This window comes from Malurus melanocephalus, unplaced genomic scaffold (genome assembly GCF_030028575.1).
Source record: "Malurus melanocephalus ecotype Western Australia unplaced genomic scaffold, MMel_1.1 scaffold_208, whole genome shotgun sequence".
Taxonomy (NCBI): Eukaryota; Metazoa; Chordata; class Aves; order Passeriformes; family Maluridae; genus Malurus; species Malurus melanocephalus.
The window spans coordinates 150,803-168,486 of NW_026623440.1; the positions used below are offsets into that span (position 1 = coordinate 150,803).

Consider the following 17,684-nt stretch of genomic DNA (forward strand, 5'->3'; position numbering starts at 1 on the left):
GGTATGGCAGAACAGGTGTGTCTGAAACAAGGAAAAATCATTGTAGCAGATGGTTTGCACTTTGCAAAGTGAAAACAGTCTGCTGGAAGATTTTTGTTCCTTGGGAAAGAGACATGTCAGGACCCAACCCCCGGTGGGAACTCTGCCAGGGTTCTTGGGACTCCTGGCCACTAGATGCTGCTGCATCACCTGTGAGAGCAAAACACAGTGCCCAGGAGCAAGGAGCGGTGCTGGCACCCAAGGGACACCTCCAGCTTCTGGGAAGGACAGGGTCCATAAAGCTCTTTAATCAGAGAYTCATGCTACACTCTACAAAGAACACCCTGCGCAGTGGAAAAAAGCYGCTTTTCTTGGTCAAGCAGCTGCCAACCACACGGTCCCCTCTGCAAACCACATCAGTGCTCTGTCCCTTTCCCCCAGTGGTTTGTCAGCTGAACAGAAACCATTTCAGCCAGGCTGTCAGGAATGAGTGCTGCAGTGGCTGGGCCAGCACTGGTAGCAGAGGGAGCTGTGCTGGCCAGCCCCAGGTGAGCACATGAGCTGAGGAATGTCCCAAACATGGTTAATGCTCCAGTGCTCTTCAGTCCCAGCAGATCCTCCAGTAACGCTAATGGTTACGTGTGCCAGGTGTGTAGCTCTGTTTGGATTTGTAATCAGGATTTGGAAGGAAATGGACATGGAGTCATCCTCCACACCTGGGCAGCACCCTTCACAACTTCTTGCCCGTGTCCTTTTGTGCCACTTGTGCCTTCCTGTTCTCCTGTCCCTGTGGCCCCTATTTCCAGGCCTCCATGAGGAGGGTTCCAGTTTGCAGAATTGTTTTTCTCCCCTCCTAGTTAAGCTGTACCTGGAAATCTGTCTCTGCTTCTGATTACCCCATCCACAGGGAAGGCTGCACAGTATGCTGGCTGTGAGATGTCAGTCATCTGAATGCAAGTCAAGTTATTACAGTGCCCAGAAAGGGTGAATGTAGCTGCTCAAAGTCTCACACATTCTTTCAGTTGGATCTACTGTTTTTGGGGAACGAGCCAGCTGGCTTTTCTGTTTGTTTTCTGTGTAAACCTGCCCTTTAGTTCAAAAGGCCTCATGAACCACAGTTTGCAATGCACATGCCTGTGGGCTGARCCAAGCAGGCTGGTCCCTTTACTTTCCATCCTTCCAACCTACAGGAAATCCTAAGTGTCAGTGGTGAAGAGGGACATTTGYGCTCAAACTCTCTCAACTTCAGTGCTGACGCATGCAGGGATATTTGTCTTCTTCCCTGATTGTTTTATTGGTAAATTTGTTGAGAAGGGCCAGTGAGTAAAGTCAACGACAGCAGCTCTCTTCCGTCCCTAAGAGTGCTTGCATGGCTGSTGCCTGAGCAGCAATCCCTGATGATGCTGCCCTGCTGCAGTTGCCAGCAGTGCTGAGCCTCAAGAGCTGTTTATGTTGTACCATAACCACTTCCTTTACCACAGCCACCAGCTGGGCTGCTCTGCACCCCTGCAGTTAAAGAGGTGCCTTTGCTGCCGTACCATGGCTGCCCAGCCTCACGCACTCTGCTGTTGGCACCTTTTGTACTTTCCCTTGGCTTTYGACTTTTCCCTTTCTTGTAGAGAGMARATTTCTACCAGCWCCATAAATGTTTTCYACACATTCTGTTGAAGTATACACAAAGCAGAGRAATAATCAAAACCAAAAGCCTATTTTGCAGGGTGCTAATCTTGATAGACCTCAAAACRGRCTTGGGAGCAGAGCCTTTTGTGACACACATCTCCCTGCAGAATCTCCAGATAGGTCTGCTCTGCATGCAAACTATTGCACAAGCCAAGGCAAAATAAAGTGTCTTTTTAAAAACTTTTTTATTTATGATATTTGTACCTCAAGAGTTCCACAAAAGAGTCTTGAGCCAATTTTCTGCTTGTTGGAATAAGGCACAAGTTCCTTAAATGTYACCCATTGTGCACTCCTGTGAGGACAGCTGCCTTCAAAACCAAGCTGCAGCTGTGTTCAGAGCTGGCTGTCTGGTGCTCCTCCACCTCTGCTTCATAAAGGATAAACACACTGGCCTCACTTCACTTGGATTATGCTGAGACAAAGAGATTTTAAATTGTTTTTCTCATAATCTCTACCTGGTGTGTATTCAATGACCAGTGKCATTTTGGGATTTTCTATGCTCACAGGACAAAGTATGTCCCTAAAGTAACTCCTTGGATGGCCACAGAGTTAAAAAACAGATAAATCTACCTTGTTTTTTTTCCTCTTGATTGTGGAGATAAAGCTGCTCATCCTTGTACTTTGCCTTTTGCTATCCCTCCTCCTCCACATTTCATTGCTTTGTGTTACTGGATCTTGTGTGTTTCCAGTTCTTAGACTGAAAGCCCTGGGAGCAGTCTGCCAAAACCCAACAGGTTGTGCAAGAGTTTTGCTTGCTTTGGTACAAGGTCTGTTGAGTCTCCACTCCCCTTTCACCCTGGAAAGGGAGAGGGGTTACACCTCCACTGTCAGCTTAATGTGTCAGTTTAATCGAACATGTTCAATTCAATTTCCTCMATTCTTGCCAGGGCTATTGGGAAATAAGTGAGAAACTGTGATTTCTGGAATGAAATGAAGCTGGAACACACAAAATAGGAGGAATGTTTTAAAAACAGAAAAACATCCTGAGACWTTTTCTAAATGATTAAGAAATAGATGACAAAACTTAATACATTTTTTCTGTCTTGTTCCTGTTTCCAAAATGCTGACAGAGAAAATAAAGGCAGAAAAATGGGAAAAATTGTCTTTGAGTTGAGGGAGTCAAATGAAAATACAATGCTAGAAGCACTAGCACAYGAGCCAGGAATAATAAATCAAATGGCCTATAACACAACCAGATGAAAATACCTCTGTGGTAATGTGSGCTGAGCAGTGCAGTCAGCAAATTGGAGAAAAACTGAAGGAAGGAACATTACCAGGAGGCACATGAAAAGATCTTTGAAGTTCAGATAGGACTTGTGGATCAACTGAACYATAAATAAAGGAGAAAAGTGAACCCACACTGCTAACGTTGCTGCACACTGCTGAGATCAACACTCTTCTCAACAATATCTCAGAGTAGGGACATGGAAGCACTTTGAAGCACAAAGACTTCTCTGACTATGACCTGCAGAACCACTTCAATGCTCCTTTTCCCCCTCCCTTAACATTTAAGATTCCTTTGCACTGAAGGAGTTTGAATTCCAGCACATGCCACGATACTCTATGAGCCTTGATCTCCAGCATATTGCTGCTGGGTGCAGGTGCTCTAGAGGGTGAGCTCTGCTGCAGGGGAAGTGAACGCTGTGTACTGCCCCTCTCCCTGTTCTGCTGAGAAACTGAAAAGTTCTTACAGTGCTGTTCTAAATCTGAAAGTTCTAAACCCCTGGAAGTGTTCCAGTTTGCAATTTACCTAGTTCACAAACTCCCAGCTCAGTACCCAAGCCTTTCACCACCCTTTTCACACAAGAAAAAGAGCAACTGATCCTCTAGTTCCCTCTCCCTGAGATTCCCATGGTTCTTTCCAAAGATCTACGTGTGGCATACAAGCTCTCTGGCACAGCATTGATAGCAAGGTGTCAGCACAGCTGAGGTGGGTTTGATTGGGGGTGACTTTGCCCCGAGTGGTTCAGCTGCTCTATCTGTTCCACAAGTCCCTGTACTCAGCCAGAATGTCACCTTTCCGAATCACACAGGTGTGAAATGCTGTGGGCTCAGTGCGAGGGCTTGAATTGAATCTAAGCTTCTTTAGTTCTCCTCCACGTGCATGAAAACCTGAAGTGACAAATAGCAGAGAGAGAGGAAAGTCACTTCAAGTGAGTATGCAGACAGAATGCCCACAGAGAAGTCCTCCACACTTCACTGCCATTCAGATGTCACCCTGCAGCACTCAGCAGAGACTGTGTGACCAAAGAATTACATTCTGAATAGAAAAACCATACTGAGATCTGGCAGTTTGTGATTAACATTGGCTTAGAGAACATCATGCAAAGGCCCTGTCTGCAGCATGGCACAACCCCACAGAACTGTGTTACAAAACTCAGATTTACCTTGTGACAGTCGCAGTGGGATGCTGTGGGTGAGAGTGGCTCCCAAGCACCTTCAGTGCCAGCCAAGGCTGTGGAAGAGAGTGACAGCCCCTCTATCTGACTGCTTAGGGACAGTCTGTCTTCTCTTTGGAGGCTGGCAATAGCCAGTTACTCGCAGTTTATCACTACTCACGTTACCTTCCCTTCCTGAAGGAAAATGAATAGCCATAGTGCCGGCCCCAGAGGGCCAGGGCCGCCTGACGCTGTGGGAAGGGGAATTCTGTAACCCCTGCCCCAATTCCACCCTGCCTCCCCGCCTCTACCCCGCCCGGGGGGCTCTGCTGGGCACTGTCCAGGAGATTGGCGTCCCCCGGTCCCCCCAGGCGCAGATCCGCTGCCCGGCCCGCACAGCCGCCGCTGCCGCCCCCCGCCCGGCGCGGGCCGGGGAGGAGGGGAGAAGGGAGGGACGGAGGGGAGAAGGGAGGGACGGAGGGGAGAAGGGAGGGACGGAGGGCACCTCCCGCCCGGCGCGGCTCGGCCCCCGCCGGCCCATGCAGGGCGGCCCCGGGCGCTCGGCGGCAGAGCCGCGGCAGTTCCCCTCAGGGCGGGCCGGGTCGGGATGGGGCTGGAGCTGTACCTGGACCTGCTCTCGCAGCCATGCCGCTCCATCTACATCTTCGCCCGGAGCAACAACATCCCGTTCGAGTTCAAGCACGTGGAGCTGTTCAAAGGTGGGACGGGCGGGGCCGGGGTGGGCGCAGCCCGGCGGGGCGCGGGCTCAGCCCCTCTCTTGGCTCTTGGCAGACTCGGTGCTGGGGAAGAAGCCGGCGGCGGGGAGCGGCGCGGAGCAGCCCCGCGCAGGTGAGGGCAGGGCGGGGGACGGGAGGGTCCGTGGTGGGCACCGGCCCTGCCCGGCCGAGCCTGATCCCGGGCGGCGGGGAGGGACCGGAGCGGGCCCTGTAACGCGATCCCCGGGCGGGGGGCGAGCTGAGCCCGCCGCTGCGGCTCTGGACACGGCGGGRGTTTGCTCTCACGGCCCCCGTGGGAACCCCTTCGCCTCCTGGCACAGGAGCAGCAGCGCGTCCTTGAGCCCGGTGGGAGGGAAGGACGAGCTGCCAGGGTCACCCGAGTGATGCTGAATCCCTGTGCTGCCCAGGGGCGTTGAACGCAGTGGTTTGACCGTGCGGCTCCTGTTCCCAGACCAGTCTCGCAGCTCTGCTGCATCTATTTTTGTGGCTCTGCAAGGAATGTTCCTCTAGCCATTGCTAGCAAATTAGTCACAGTGACAGCCGAAAAGTGCTCTGGAAATGCTGTACTTTGCAGAAACACTCAGCTGTTCAGGCTCATCTCATTGTATGACTATTGCCCTGTTCTAGTAAAGYGTTACTTTTGTGCCTAAGGCAAAGCGTATTTCTTAGCAACCCGTGGCTCAGGCGGTGATTAGGCAGGTATGTGATTAGCAAATAGACTGGGATTTTTCCCCTTCTATTTCCATAAAATAGATTTTATGGAAAGAAAAAAAGAAAATTTCTTTTCCACTGCTCTTTTCACCCACCAATACCCTCCTTCCCTGCACTGTGACTTATGCTTAAGATTTCCTCATGTCTGCAGTCTTCTTGCTTTTTTGCTGTGTATACTCTGCTTGTTGAAGTTACACCTCAAAGCCCAACAACACTGTGTGCATATGGATAGATCTATCTATCTATCTATCTATCTATCTATCTATCTATCTATCTATCTATCTATCTATCTATCTATCTATCTCCATCCTTGGGGGTCCATCAAGAACTAACTACACCAGATACAGCTGATGTTAAACTGAACCATAAGTCAAGCCAACATCACAGAAATTATAAAGATGGGCTACCTAATGCCACTAAAAAAAGAGGCTGGCTCTGCTGGCTGGAAGAGAGGAACAAGCCTAAACTCTGCTGAACTGCARATACAAATATTGGTCTCTATTTTCATACAATAAGCAATGGGTCCCAGTGAAGCAGCCTGGAATTAGTGTTCACACCAAGGCATTTACTAGTTCACAGCTGAATTGCAGAGTCTCAGCACAGATCTTTTTATGTCTGCATGCAAAGACCYTGTACAAAGCAAAGTAAATGATGCCATCCCTGGGTTGTGGTGCAGGCTGTGTAACAGACACTGACCTACTGTCCAACCTGCTGTAATGGCATGTTAGTTCCCTCAGGGAACAAATAYGCTGAGTATTCCTGCTAGGATTGCTGTATAATGAAACCTATCTGAAATCTGATTCAGGCTGTCCTCAACCCCTGCTTACTTCTTATATGCTTGTTTCTTAGTTTCCTGCTGCCCTGGATAATAAGCACAGACAGCAGGACAACCAAATAGCTGGGTCTGACAAGGGACTGTCAGTTATTACTGACTGGCAACTTTCTGCTGCATTTTTCCAAGGATCACCTGAACACTACAGGTCTTAGCAGAGCTGGGTATGTGATGACCACCCGCCTTTGGAACCCTGCTAAAAGCAGAGAACCAAGCACCTTCCCTGAGCAACTCCATGCCATGATAGTAGATTTACAAACATTTGCCTCGCTGTTTCTGTGATACAAATCATGGGTGTGACATACCATACTTTGCTGGCTGGCTTGATTTTTGGGCATTTTTATTTTTATACTCATTTTTCTCAATTATTTGGCTTAACTTGTACTTTATATCAGGCTTTTATTCTTAAGAAGCCCTGTCTTCCTGCCTCTTCTGACAATGTTGCCTGGTTCTGCTGTGCAGGTGGAATCTCTTACCCAGCTAAGCTGGAGGCCACCGTCACAGCAGGTAGGCAGAGACTTTTCCTAATGAGATGGAAGATATGGGTTTGAATCCCTGTAAACAGCAGATCAATGTAAACCTTAGTGTCTGATGAAGCGACTTACACTGGATTTTTTTWWAAAAATTCACTTCTCAAAGAAGAAACAAGGTAGAGGCTAATTAGCTAGAAAGTTGAACAGGCGGTAAAGTAAAGCAGTTTGTAATTGTAATGCAGCAACCTGCCTTCTCTCACCCCTTCCCAAACCAGCTGCAAATAAATTCATTTGTCCAGAGGCTGGTTTTATATCCTGGAGACTATTTCCTACTGCTTCCTATTTGTTCAGTAATGTACACACTGGAGATCACTGTAAGTTAATGATCCTTTTTTGGTGTTTGTTTTTTTGAACAAAGGGATTTTTGTACAAGACCTCCTGCAGGTCAGGCTGGTTTTATCACGAGTTGCACCCTAGGTGTCATGTCTCTTTCTCAGGAGCACTTAAAACAGGCAAAGCAAACAAATTCCTCACAGCTTTTCTTACTCGGGTGTTACTGCATTGTTGTACAATTCTCTGGCGTTTAACTGCTGACTGGCAAGTCCAGTGCCAGCAGTGGGAAACTGAAAGCCTGATTAGATAGTCAGCTGTTGATGCCTCCAAAGAACTGTGGAGTTTAAATTCTTACAGGATGGTRTCTTCCTCCTGCGTTTTCCTGTCAGAAGTAGGCTGACATGCGGAGCCAGGAGCAACACAGAGTCAGGATGCAGGGTCGAGGTGTCTGAGCTTTCCTGCTCCTAGCGAATGTCCATTCTGTCGATAAGTTTTGCAAACACCCTGGAACCTGAGTGAAGCAACAGAACTCCTCTACAGGAGTATAAACTGCTCCATACTGTGTGCCCAGCCTGAGCCGAGTGCCCTCTGCAGACAGCTCTTACRCTGACTCTGCCATTTCATTACCTTTCAGTTGTGAGCTACGACCATACAGGGAAAACCTTACACAGTTCACTGATCATCAAGCTGGCTGCAGGTATTTAATTTATCATGCACTGGCAGATAGACTTCTGACCTCAGACTTGTCTCTTCATGTTCTTAGGGCCATCAAATACTGAAGGTGCTGGCAAAGTCAGCCTCTTGAAGAAAGTACCAGCGCTGAAGGATGGCGACTTCACCCTTGCAGAATGGTAAGAACTCAGTCCTTAGACTTCTTTGGGTACCAGCAATCTGTGCTGCATTCAGAAGATGTCATTCCCATGGAATAATTAAGGATCACAGAATATATGAACATGCTGGTTATTTTTAATAGTATAACCTCATCTGATCTCTTTCCATTTTCTGTTTGAATTATCTTTCAGAATGTAAACAACTCAGCTGACTTAGCTTCTTGATCTCATCCTGAATGCACTTACCTCAAAATGGGATTATAAACATTTCTGGGAAATGTTTAAAGCTTATAAAAATCCCTTTCACCCTAGGAAAAGAAATCCCTTTTACTCTAGGAAAGAATTCTGTTCATCTAAATTAGTCATAAAGGCTGAGTGGACATCTACAGAGATAAAATTTAGGCTTTACATGAAAAGATTAATAGGGAGACTGGTTAATGGTGTCATAATAATGAAACAACTGAGCTATTGTGGTATCAGCATGGTAGGGGTGTCTGAATTCTCTTCCATTTTGCCAGCACATTTTCTGTGGCATCTCTTTTTGTACTAACACCCTAAGTATTGTTGCAGATGACTAAGATATTTTTCCATCCGACTTCTGCCAGTTAGTGAAAATATAAACATCTGGACAAACACAAAAAGATTCTGTAGGGTTTCCTTGCTGAGACTTCCACTGACTTCAAGGAAGCTGCAGGCTGGAGACAGACTTGATGAAAAGGCATTATAACCCATCAGAGTTTCATGCAGCACAGAAGCACAGAAACAGTGCAGGTSTCACAGAGATGGGTCAGAACACTCAAGGATCAGGTGGAGTTACCATCACTGATAGATGATCATGGAGATTTATTGTTTGTTTGCCCCAGTACTGTTGAGCAGCACCATAGAACAGTGCTGTGATCTTGCAGCAGGTTAAAGTTTTCGTGGAAGCTAAGGTGATTAAGGGCCACTGATGTCAACRTGAATTAGATGCCTTTGTATGGCCCCTAGACTCCACTGGAATCCCTGATCTGAATGCTTTTTAGAGGAAGCAGCAAGTTGAGAAGAAGCAGGAGAGGGAGCTTAGGCATTTGCATCATCATACCTGACCCCTTTCTTGTCTCCTGTTGATGCATGAGCAGCACTGCCATTCTGCTGTATCTGAGTCGAAAGTACAACACTCCCGACCACTGGTACCCCTCAGACATACAAAAACGGGCCCGGGTAGATGAGTACCTCTCCTGGCACCAYGCTAACATCAGGGCTAATGCTCCTAAGACCATGTGGATCAAGGTAAGGAGACTGAATGTAAAAAAGTGAGTAAAGTGATGGGAGATTACTGARCATTTGAACAGCCCAAATTCAGAGACAGTTTGTCACTGAAACAACAAACCTGGGCCATTCCTAGCTGAAAAGAGCTGTTAGAGAGGGGGCTGTTTCAAACTGATCATCAGGATTTGGCAAAAGCAGCTTTGGCCATTTTGGTTTTTCCCTTAAAGAAGGGTACAACAAGGTCTCAAAGGGTTACACAAGGTCTCAAACCCAACCGACTTCCATTGCCTGGATTTGTAAGCAAATATGTAACAGTATTGCTTCCAGGGGCCTCCCCCTCACTGCACAGCTGTGCAGAGTGTGCACATAGGCAGTTTGGCKTTGGTGAGCATGTGTTTTGTTGCTGGAAGCAGAAAGACTTACATTCTTCATACAAGTCCCTGCAGCCTCATCAGGGTGGAAATGCAGAAGGAACCTTCTGCTTCCAGCACTCTTCTCTGAAATAGGCTGAGGGACAGAGAGAAGAGAGCCAAGACAATGAGAGGCAGATCTTCTTTACTCAGTGTAGTCAGGTCAGTTTGCATTTAGGCAAAATTAACTGATTCACCCTGAGCCAGAAAATCATTTAGTAGCAGATGATTTTTGCTGGACAYCTATTTCCAGCCAACTCACCAGACATTAAATGCAACTGTCTTTAGAGAGACCCAGGTACAAATATAGCCCTGCAAGGAGAGCTGTGGTATGGAATTTCAGATGAAATCAGGATTGCTAGTAAACTGGTAAGAACTTCACTCCTCCATTGTAAAGTTTGCCCTTGTTTGTGCCTAACAAAGCATATCAGGAATCATTTATCTTCTTTATTGATATTTAATTTTTTGGCTATAGAATATAGAAAAGCAAATGAAATATGAGTCAGATTCATACAAGAAGTGGTTTCTTCCAGCCTCTGCAGGCTGTAACTGCAGTGCTCCAAGGGAAAGAAATCCAACTAATTGCTGCTGATGATTAGATAACCCAGATGCAGAAAAGGTACTCAGAATMACCATAAATACAGAAACATATAAAGCCACCATATAAGAGAAGCATAYTAGCTAGAAATGGGAGAAGATAGACTGCCCTGAGATAAGGAAAAGAAAGATCCCATCATGCTTAATTGGAATCACTTAGGAAGAGAACTGGCCATGAATTTTCTGATGAAATAGATTCCACATGTATTTGGCCAAAATCCTGGCTTGTATTAAGCAATCCCAACTTGAATTGTTGAATATACTAGAAGTAAGTAGAAATTCAGTCCACTGACACTGACTGAAATTTGTATCTTTAATTTTGATTCCCAGCTATATTTCTCTAACTGCGCAAGGTGAAGGCAGCAYAGCTGTGAAACACTGTGGGCTTCAGTGGTGTACACACCTCTGAGTGGTGAAAAATACCACAGAAAAGCAACTACCCCCTGTGCCAGCAAGTCTGTAGAGACACAAGTACTGCAGTTATGTGATTGCTCTGAAAAAATTTCTGGTGGTTTAAAGAATGGTGCTTGAGAGGCCACAGAAATGCTTGTGTAAAAATGGTGTTGACCACTTCCAGCCTTGCTGGCTGCTGTCACACAGAGGCAGCACTGTCTCATTTCTGCCTCTCCAGCCAGYGTTAATGCATTCTAGTCCTTCCAACACTCCTACCACAGCCACCACCATTCCCTCCTCTCCATCACCCTGAGGGACAGGCAGCTGCCTCCAGCACCCAGTTCCACAGCAGGGTGGCTCGCAGGGGTGGCTGATAAGCAGCTTCTGGTGAAACAGAGGATGTAGCAGTGGTGACTGTGGCAGAGATTGATTTTCTCTGGAGCTGTTGCCCATTTTTCTTTTGTAACCCAGCAGGGTGGATTGGGAGGGCACAGCTGCCAGGCACAAAATGAGATGAGGATCCTTGATTTCATTCTGCACATTGCTGCTGATTAGCTGGAGTTCCCTGTCATTGCAGATGAGCTGCTTAGGACTGCTTGTGTGCTTTCTGTCCAGGAGCTCCTCAGACCTGCAGCAGTCCATGAAGCTCTACCATCCCCTTCTGTGGCTTTATTGCAGGATCACTGATGATCATGGGGTGTAACTTAAATTGCTACTACTAGAGAAGATAGTCATCTGTTCTATTATGTCCCTTTTCTCCTCAGGTGTTGATACCCCTCTTCACAGGGCAGCCACTGCCCTCTGAGAAGCTCCAGGAGGTTATGGAGGGGCTGTCCRCTTCCCTGAAGCAATTTGAGGAGAGGTTTCTGCAGGACAAAGCTTTTATCATTGGGAGTGAGATCTCCCTGGCAGATCTTGTGGCCATTGTGGARCTGATGCAAGTGAGTGCTGGAGTGTGGTAAGGAAGTGTCAGCACAAGGGAAAACAGATGCTGCTGGGCAGGGAGGGTGCAGCATGTGGTAACACTTCACTAGAAGGAAAATCGAGGCTATATCTCAGCAGAATGGGCCTAAGACAATGGGGAGAATGTGAAAGCGGGTTCAAAACACCAGTGAAAAACAACAACAACAAAAAACCTGGCTGCAACAGATCTCTTTTGTTTCTCTTCTCTAGCAATATCTCTTCTTCATTTTTTATCATGACTTTTGACTTTATTTTTAATCTCTAGAGAAGGAAGTAATATATGTAAGTGAGAAGCAATAGCAGACAGGTCTSATGAAATGAGAAAACCATACAGGAATATTTCTATCATTCAAGAATACAGTACATGCCCATGCCAYGTCTGGAAGATGAAAGAATTAATCTCAGAAAAAGGCAATCAAATTAAGTCTTACAAACTGGTTGTTCTCTACCAGACCATCAGGGCCTGGATCCTACAGCTCAGCAGGGATTTCTTTCTTCCAATTCAGTGTCCTAAGGGACTGAAAAGCAGCAGTTCTGCTTCTCTACATTGTGTTCTAGAGAGTGGCACAGGCAGAAAGTAGAAGGGGGGGTAGATTATGTCAGTGAGGACACTGGTACAGTTAAAACATTTAATKTTTTGTTGCTGTATGATACAGCACTCAGTACTGCAAACTGGACAGTTGTCCCTGGAGCTGCCAGCCCACCACATCTGCAGTGCTGTGGCTGAAAATCACTCACAGAACATGGTCATCTATGCTGTATTTAACAGCTGTTCCAGCACCCAAGAATTGACTTGTAAATGACCTTTAAAATAAAAGCTCATTTCTGTGTCCACCCAACCTCCTTCCTGCTGCTCCTCTATGAGCTCTTCATCTTTTTTCCWTTAGCTGTACCTGCAAGTGCATTTTAGTGCCTGTTTTTTCGGTTAAGAAGTGACTGCCCAAAGCCTCACTGTTGCTCTCTCCCCTTTCTGCAGCCTGTTGGAGTTGGTTGTGACATCTTTGAAGACAGACCCAGGCTGAGGGAGTGGCGCAGGCGGGTGGAGGATGCTGTGGGGAAAGAGCTTTTTTTCCAAGCCCATGAGATGATCCTCAATATCAAAGAACTGAGCAATATTCAAATTGATCCACAGCTGAAAGAGCAACTGGCACCTGTGTTGATGAAGATGTTGAAATGAAGTAACCTATCTTAGCATTTTCCTGCCTTTTTTCCCCCCTTTTTAACTTCTCTGACATCCAGTTCTACATGTAACTGGAAAGAGCACTGTAATTCTAAAAYGGAAGCTGCAGAGTGTTTTTACCCTGTCTTTGGGGGTGGAAGCTGAGGAAAGCTTAAGACCKAAAACATTAAATTTATATAAAAARCTGAGGCCCTACAGGTCACTTAACATGCATCTGGATTTTATTTGTGTCAGTTTTTTCAGATATGGTAGAGACAAGAATGGTATTTCCTGACAGAATTTGAGCCAGTCTATAAACTGGGGACATTAGAGAACTGAATAGGATGAGGATCATTTTTTTAATGAGATTTTAACATTTGTACTACAAAGTGTGCTTGATCCTCATCTTCCTGGCATATGTCTGCAAGACATGTAGAGCACAAAACTACTTCACAAAAGTGAAAAAATGAAATTTTTAAAGTTTCTTATTGCTGAGGCATCTTGCTTGGCTGTCTATGTACATTCCACAATTCTATTTGTCTTGAGGTTCCTTTCAGAAATTTCTTTCTATTCATCTACAACTGTGAATCTTCATAATTCTTCAGTTTAGCCACCGTGTTTGATTTCTCAAAGCCTGGGTTCTGTGTGTGCTCTGTCTGCCAGTAGTGTGTGGCAGGGGCTGTTCTTGGAGATTYGTGCTGCTGGTGGCCACAGCCTTGGAGTAACTGCCTACCTGAAATACCATTTTGATATTATACAGGGARTACCCTGAAAGAATGCTTTCACAGTGTTTTCTTGAAAAGATATAACAGCATACAAACTAGGTTGGTTTTTTTTTTTTTTTTCCTGTGGTTATTCTGTAACAGCAATCCACATTTCTCCTAGAAAATGCAGAGGGGGAATAAATGCTCTTGTCTCAGACATGCTCTTCTGAGACTGTTTTGAGTGGAAGTTCACCAAGTAAGTCGCTGTGCAGCTGAAGTAATAAGAGAGATCTTGTGGCATTGAGCAACACATGCATCACAATAAAAGGGCAAAGAGTTGTTTTGGAGCTTTTGGGCTCCTTGTCTTGGCTGTTTGTTTYTGCTTAGCTATAGCTCAAATACAAAATCCTTTTGTATTGCACCACAGTTCATGAGGTAAAACTGAGCAAATCCAGYCATTTCTAATTTCTTCAGCTGAAAGTTGTAAAGGATGCAAAAAACTGGTGTAATATATATCTGTGTATTTCCATTCATAACTAGTGGTTGCCCTTGAACCTTGCCCTGAAATTCTTGCCAAAAAACTCTTCCTGGAAAGACTAAAATGAGTAATGGAATTCAGGAATTGCTTCTCTCATTAATCAAATAACTGTTTTGTTGTTTTTTTTCCCCCAGTACTGCCATGTCTTGGCTTGTGACATTTTTGCTGGCAAGTTCTATAAAACCTGTTGTGTTCTCGTCGTGTTTTTCACCAAGGTTTTAGTTTTAGATACTACTCTGTCCTAGAAATCTTTTCACAGCCTTATTCCTGGCTGGTTTTTGCACATGACTCTTTGTGCCAGTATTGTCTTCATTAACAGCAGCRTAGGCCAAGCAATTCCCTAAGCAAAAAAAAAAATGGGCAATTTCATCAGTTTTCATCAGCATTGTCTAGAATTGTAGAAAACCAAGATGTCACATTACAYAAGGCAATTTTTTCCAACAGTTTTGTGCTTTAAACAAGGTGACCTTTCAATCTAGCTGGCTAATAACCCTTTARTGTAAATAAGCACGTGGAACCTCACTGGACAGAAGCTCAGCTTCAGAGAAACCTCTGATCTCTAGTTTAGACACCTGTGCTGACTGTCCCTGTGAGCCAGATGCCCTGGTTACTTTTATCAACTTGGGAGTTCAAAGTCCTGATTGCTTAAAGTCCTTGTAATTAATACACATTGGATAGAGCAGTAAACCTCTCTGCTTGCTTTTTAATTTCTTGTAGCGGTGGTTGATCTAAGAAAGCACTGGGTTTCCATTCTCAACCCTCCGTGTACAGAGGTGTCTGTTGTAGTGACCTGAAATGTTTTTCCACTGGCAGTAAGGGCCATACAAAACTCATTTTACCCATCCGTCAGCGAGATGTGACCGTTTTGGTCTCACAGCCTTTAATGCCTGTCCCAGCGACACCCATGGTGAATCCCTTAGGCCCGGCAGCCAGCTGTTGAGCTGTGGTGAAGCAGAGAACCCCGGGAGCCSCKCYTGGGGCTGGCASGRGGCGCGGGGCASTGGCACYGGCAGGGCAGGACKCGCACCGCGCTGCTGCGGGCGGTGCCGGGGGCTGAGCCCGCCCCGCCGGGGCTCCGCTGCCTGGGGCGCTCCGGGGGCGGGGCAGGGGCCGAGCCGGGTCGGGTCGCGCCGTGCGGGGCCGATCAGAGGCGGTGCGGGGCAGCGGAGCAGCAGCGCSATGCCGTTCGTGGAGTTGGACACCAGCCTGCCGGCCGAGCGGCTGCCGCCGGGACTGGCCCAGACCCTGTGCGCCGCCGCCGCGGACATCCTGGGCAAACCGGCGGAGGTGAGCGGGGCCGGGGCGGCAAGGCCAGAGCAGCGCGGCTGGAGGCCGCGGGGCCGGGGTGGCTGGAAGCGGCGGGGACTGACGGTGGTTGTCYCGGCAGCGGGTGAACGTGACGGTGCGGAGCGGGCTGTCCATGGTCCTCTCGGGCTCGGCCGAGCCCTGCGCCCAGCTGGTCGTCTCCTCCATCGGCGTGGTGGGCACGGCGGAGCAGAACCAGCGGCACAGCGCCCGCTTCTTCGACGTCCTGAYGGCGCAGCTGGGCCTCAGCCAAGAGCGGTGAGTGCGGCCCGGCGGGGGCTCGGCCTCCAAGGGCAGGGAGAGCGTTTTTCCACTCAGTCCTACAGGTCTGTGGGGTCCATGGATATGGAACACGAGAAACAAGTACAAGGGGATGTTCAGAGTACTGAGGGTAGAGGGAGTTCTCACGTGCTCCAGGAGTTTAAGTTGTAATGTACATCCAAGACTTGCAAACACTAAGTGCTCTTGGATTCTGAATCCCAGACATGTGGTTTGGAGRCAAATAAAACCATAGACTGGTGTGCACTTGTTGAACAGTCTGGATATTACTGAAGATCAGTAATACCAGATGGTGAAACTGGTGCGAAACCCTACGGGAATAGGTAGAGCTTCACAGGGAGTCACCCTGCTAAATGCTGGAACAAGGCTGTTCCTGAAGGTCATTCATGGTCCTCTCTGCCCCTCTTATCCAGCTCCCCAAAGGAGAATGGTAATAGCATTTCCCTGCCTCTCGGATGCTGTTGGGATAAATTCCTGACAAGATTATGGCCTACATGAGTCCTTCTAAAATGGACAAGTATCTCATTTAAAGTGCTGAAATTCAGACTGCTTCTGTTTGTGTTGGTGAAGTCTGGCACCTGTTTGTACCATGTCCATACACAACTTACATTTGCTTTTATTAAATTAACTCCCTGAAGTGTAGAACAGTGAGACCCTAGTGCAGATTTTCTGGGCAGGAATAATATTTAATTGCAAAATAACATTTCCTGTCCACATTTTTGCTCTTTTATACCCAAAAGGATTGTCATCCGCTTTTACCCGCTGGAGCCCTGGCAGATCGGCAAGAACAGGACAGTCATGACATTCCTGTGATCCCTTGAGCAGCTGGTTGGAACAAAGCAATGATGAAGGCAACCCAGAGATGACCAGCTCTGTCTATCTACTTGTTTCCTCTTGTGATCAAATCTGTGTAGCTCTAAACTTTCACCTGAATGATTCACTTTTTGCCTTTGCATCCTGTACACACAAAGCTGAAGAGGGACGTAATCAATTGCACTGATTTTATGGAAAGAGTTCAAGGTCTTTGTCTCAAGCCTGGGCCTAGATAAAGCTGATTATAGTAGTAAAAAGTTTAATTCCAGAACATTTGGCTTTACTGAGGATCAGAAAGGTTCTGAGGTTTATCMATTTTTTCTTATAGTTTGCAAGGCAGAAAAAATCCTTTTCCCTCTTTCTCTGTGGTAGCAGAAGGGTCCCAACGAAGATTACCTGGAAGTCAAATTCTTTTTCAAGCTCCTCTGAAAGCCCTTTCTGGAAAGAGGTGATTTTTGGGAGAGAAGTTTAGGCACTGAAGGCTCATGTCAGATCTTGTGCTGTGTGCTCTGCCCTTTTGTGGCTGCTCCTACAGTGTTATTTGTCCACAAGATTTTCAGGGCTGAATATCTGTGTGCTGATGGCAGTGTCTAGAGGAGAGAGCTRCTTCTGAAGACCTGCACTGTGCTACCAGAAAATATTTTGAAGTTTCTGCTATTGCCATTATTAATTCTTGTTGTTCGCTGTTTGTTCAGCGTCCTTTTCCTCACCCTGCTGTTATGGGATGTTTTGGGATGATACAGCATCTCACTGTGATATGTGGCTGATGTTTCCAGCTCAATGTTTCTGCAGAGAAATGTTTTTGGTTTTTAGGACCCATATACTCCTTCAGTTTGTAACTGGAACACACATGGCATTTTATTAAAATAAAAGCAGGGTACTTTTTATGTAGAATGTTTTCTCTGCCTTCTGCTGCTAATGAAAACATTTAACAGTTCTCTTTCACTCTATGATTTGGTCAGGTCGAGGTCAGGGAGCTCAGTGGAGCTGAGAGCACGCCCCTGGGATATGGGGGTCCATGGAAACACAAGGCTGAAGGGGCCTTCTGTGCTCCTTCATCATTCTGATTGATGTTTTATTTGTTTGTTGTCTTGAGGTTCTCAGGATTATTGAAAATATTCCATCTAATTACCATTTAGTTGTTTGTTTCCTATACACCAGAAATAATTTATGTGTTTGCCAAATCTGTCAGGAATGTAATACCAAACACCAATTTGTGTTACCAGGCTGGGGGGGGCTACACCTTATCTGGTTAATAAACTGTAGCAAAGCTTCTTTTGATAAGTGTCACTTTATTGGCTCACAGCACTGGGGGGTTGTAG

The 17,684-nt window shown here is 46.5% G+C and overlaps 2 protein-coding genes across 2 annotated transcripts; both read left to right on the forward strand.

The window, feature by feature from the left end:
- Positions 1–4,541: 4,541 nt before the first annotated feature.
- On the forward strand, positions 4,542–13,774 carry LOC130578041 (glutathione S-transferase theta-1). Its single transcript, XM_057373848.1, has 6 exons — positions 4,542–4,756; positions 4,830–4,886; positions 7,887–7,974; positions 9,072–9,222; positions 11,366–11,542; positions 12,541–13,774. Exons 1-6 carry the CDS (start codon positions 4,645–4,647, stop codon positions 12,739–12,741), a joined length of 786 nt encoding a protein of 261 aa, XP_057229831.1. The 5' UTR covers positions 4,542–4,644; the 3' UTR covers positions 12,742–13,774.
- Positions 13,775–15,071: 1,297 nt separating this feature from the next.
- LOC130578051 (D-dopachrome decarboxylase-like) lies at positions 15,072–17,637 on the forward strand. Its single transcript, XM_057373860.1, has 3 exons — positions 15,072–15,252; positions 15,353–15,528; positions 16,290–17,637. Exons 1-3 carry the CDS (start codon positions 15,145–15,147, stop codon positions 16,360–16,362), a joined length of 357 nt encoding a protein of 118 aa, XP_057229843.1. The 5' UTR covers positions 15,072–15,144; the 3' UTR covers positions 16,363–17,637.
- The last annotated feature ends 47 nt before the right edge of the window (positions 17,638–17,684 follow it).